The following is a 2,266-nucleotide window of genomic DNA, read 5'->3' as shown; positions in this document are numbered from 1 at the left end:
TGGTTTCTAGCCATAAATAAGGGTCACGGAGACTACAAGTGGTGAACTTAAAGAAACTAAATAAGAAGGTGAACCCAAGGAAAAACATATAGTTATCCGCTTGGCTATGGGAAGTACACAATTCTCTTTGTAGTGATTTTTTTTGCCATTAACTATCTTAGTAGAAGTTGATATTGATTTGAAGTTGCCCATTCTGCTGCCACCAAATGATGCTGAAGAGAATGAAGTAAGACCCCCGTGTCCTAGTGATCCGAACGAACTGAATCCTGTGTCAAAAGCAGGAAATCCACCTCCAAAAGAAGGAAATCCACTGAAGGCAGAGAAAAACGAGCCTGTACCTTGGCTTCTATTTCCTCGGGAACCCTTCGGCTCCCAAAAAAAGTCATCAAATGGGTCTTCAAAGAAGTCAAATGAAAATGGGTCCCTTCCACCAAAAAAATTCCCTGAAGACATCATCTGGATTTCGGAATGTGAAGCCAAACTCAAACGGACTGTCGAAATGACTTCCACCTCCTCCTCCACCATTTAATCCTTCTTTGCCGTATTTGTCATAGCTGTCCCGCTTTTTTGCATCCAATAACACCTCATATGCCTCAGCTACTTGTTTGAATTTCCGCTCTGCTTCTTCTTTATTTTCAGGATTTTTGTCCGGATGCCATTTAAGTGCCTGTTTCCGATACGCCTTTTTAATGTCCTCAGGTGAGGCATGTCTCTGCACTCCCAGAACTTCATTGTAATCCACCATGTTTTAACAGATTGTTGGAACAAACCCAAGGACACGGCGGCCGGCGAGGGGGGGAGGGGGGGAAGGTCGGGCGGCCGGTCTCCTCGCGGTTTTGGCACAGCTGCGCTGGCGGCGGTGGCGGCGTCTCCTCGCGCTTTCCTTTCTCTCAAAAATAAATATTTTTATCCTGTTTATCAGAAGGCAGAGATGGCAAAGTGATTCCTGTATATATAGAATTGGGAAAAATCAGGAAAAACTGGCCAGAGGAATGTCTGGCAGGAAGTCAACCTAGCCCAAACTGAAGGGAAAGGAACACAGCCCTCATCAAGACCAAGACAGGTGGAGGACATGTTTACTTCTTCAGTATCCTTAGATCTTGATTCCTCTGCTCAGACCCCTGCTCCACCCGGGACAACCAGGCTCAACAGAGGGTCCAGGTTAGTGTGTATCAACCACTCATCCACACCAGAAAGGGTGGTTTGTCCAAAGTCACACAACCATGGGACAGGGACTCTGGAGCCATTGTAGAGCATTCTTCCCTCTCGATGAGGCAGCCCTTCCCAGTGTCCTGTTAGATGTTGTCAGCCAGGATCAGTGGCGGTGCCTCTGACCAGCCAGTCAGGAGACTGGATTCTGGCTGTCCAATCCCAAGACAGGAGAGTGACAGGTGAGCCGTGGCTTTGGAGCTTCTTATGAGTGTGTGCCTGGAGGCTGGGATATGGGGAGGGACTTCTCCAAGGCTTCAGTAGAGAAGATCCTGCTACCCAGATCAGAGGAGTCTCAAAGGCCCGCTAGAAACTGGCACTTTCGATCAACACTTGCAGAGGTGGCGGCGGCGGAGAGCTCTACCACCTTTCCGTCAGCTTGTTTTCTCCTATGTTCTTGTTTTCAAGGCAAGGCAAGACATCCACGTAGTCCTCACTAGTGTTCTCTGGGGATAAGCAAAGGACAGCCATGAGATGTCACACCCAGAAGTCCCACTAGGCAGCCCGACTCGAGGGAAAGAGCACCATGCACAGAGCAGTGCCAATTCCACATCACAGAGACATTGTCAAAGGCTGCGTGGCACTAGGAACTTGGCTGGCCAAATAGGGGTTTTGTGTTTTTCTGGGGTTTTTCTGTTGTTGTTGTTGTTTTGGTTTTGTTTTGTTTTGTTTTGTTTTGTTTGATAAGTGGAGCCTTAGTTTCTAGTACTCAATGTCTGCCTTCACCAGTGAAAATCCCATGTAGCTCTGCACGGAGCTTATTCTAAGGAGACAAGAGGAAGGGAAGGGAGAATTCCAGCCATGGGAAGGCATTTCCCCTTTGGTAGCTAAGTACCTGGAGCACATTCCACCAGGTCTGATCACGCTTGGAAAATTCCATGTACAGTTCTTGGGAAAGACCTATCCCAAGCCCATTCTCTACCAATTTCCAGGGATTTGGTAGCATTTTATTACAGCTTAAGCAATACTATTACCATCCCAGCCATCCCCAGCAACTCATCTTGATTTGCACAAGCATCTGTCTTTGACACATTTATGCTTTCCTCTTCTTCCCCTT

General features: G+C 47.4%; 1 protein-coding gene and 1 pseudogene across 1 annotated transcript in view; both read right to left on the bottom strand.

Annotated features, from left to right (window-relative positions):
* Positions 1-104: 104 nt before the first annotated feature.
* LOC101987394 lies at positions 105-1,127 on the bottom strand (annotated as a pseudogene).
* Positions 1,128-1,256: 129 nt separating this feature from the next.
* The window catches only part of Sh2d1b (SH2 domain containing 1B), a 24,792-nt gene continuing 23,782 nt past the window's right edge, over positions 1,257-2,266 (bottom strand). The window contains exon 4 of the mRNA XM_005348819.2: positions 1,257-1,655. Coding sequence (XP_005348876.1) covers positions 1,570-1,655 — 86 coding nt within the window. The 3' untranslated portion in view covers positions 1,257-1,569. The remainder of the gene's footprint in view (positions 1,656-2,266) is intronic.

The sequence above is a fragment of the Microtus ochrogaster genome, chromosome 6 (assembly GCF_000317375.1).
Source record: "Microtus ochrogaster isolate Prairie Vole_2 chromosome 6, MicOch1.0, whole genome shotgun sequence".
Taxonomy (NCBI): Eukaryota; Metazoa; Chordata; class Mammalia; order Rodentia; family Cricetidae; genus Microtus; species Microtus ochrogaster.
Note: the sequence above shows the minus strand (reverse complement) of the source record. Positions and strands in the feature narration are given on the sequence as shown.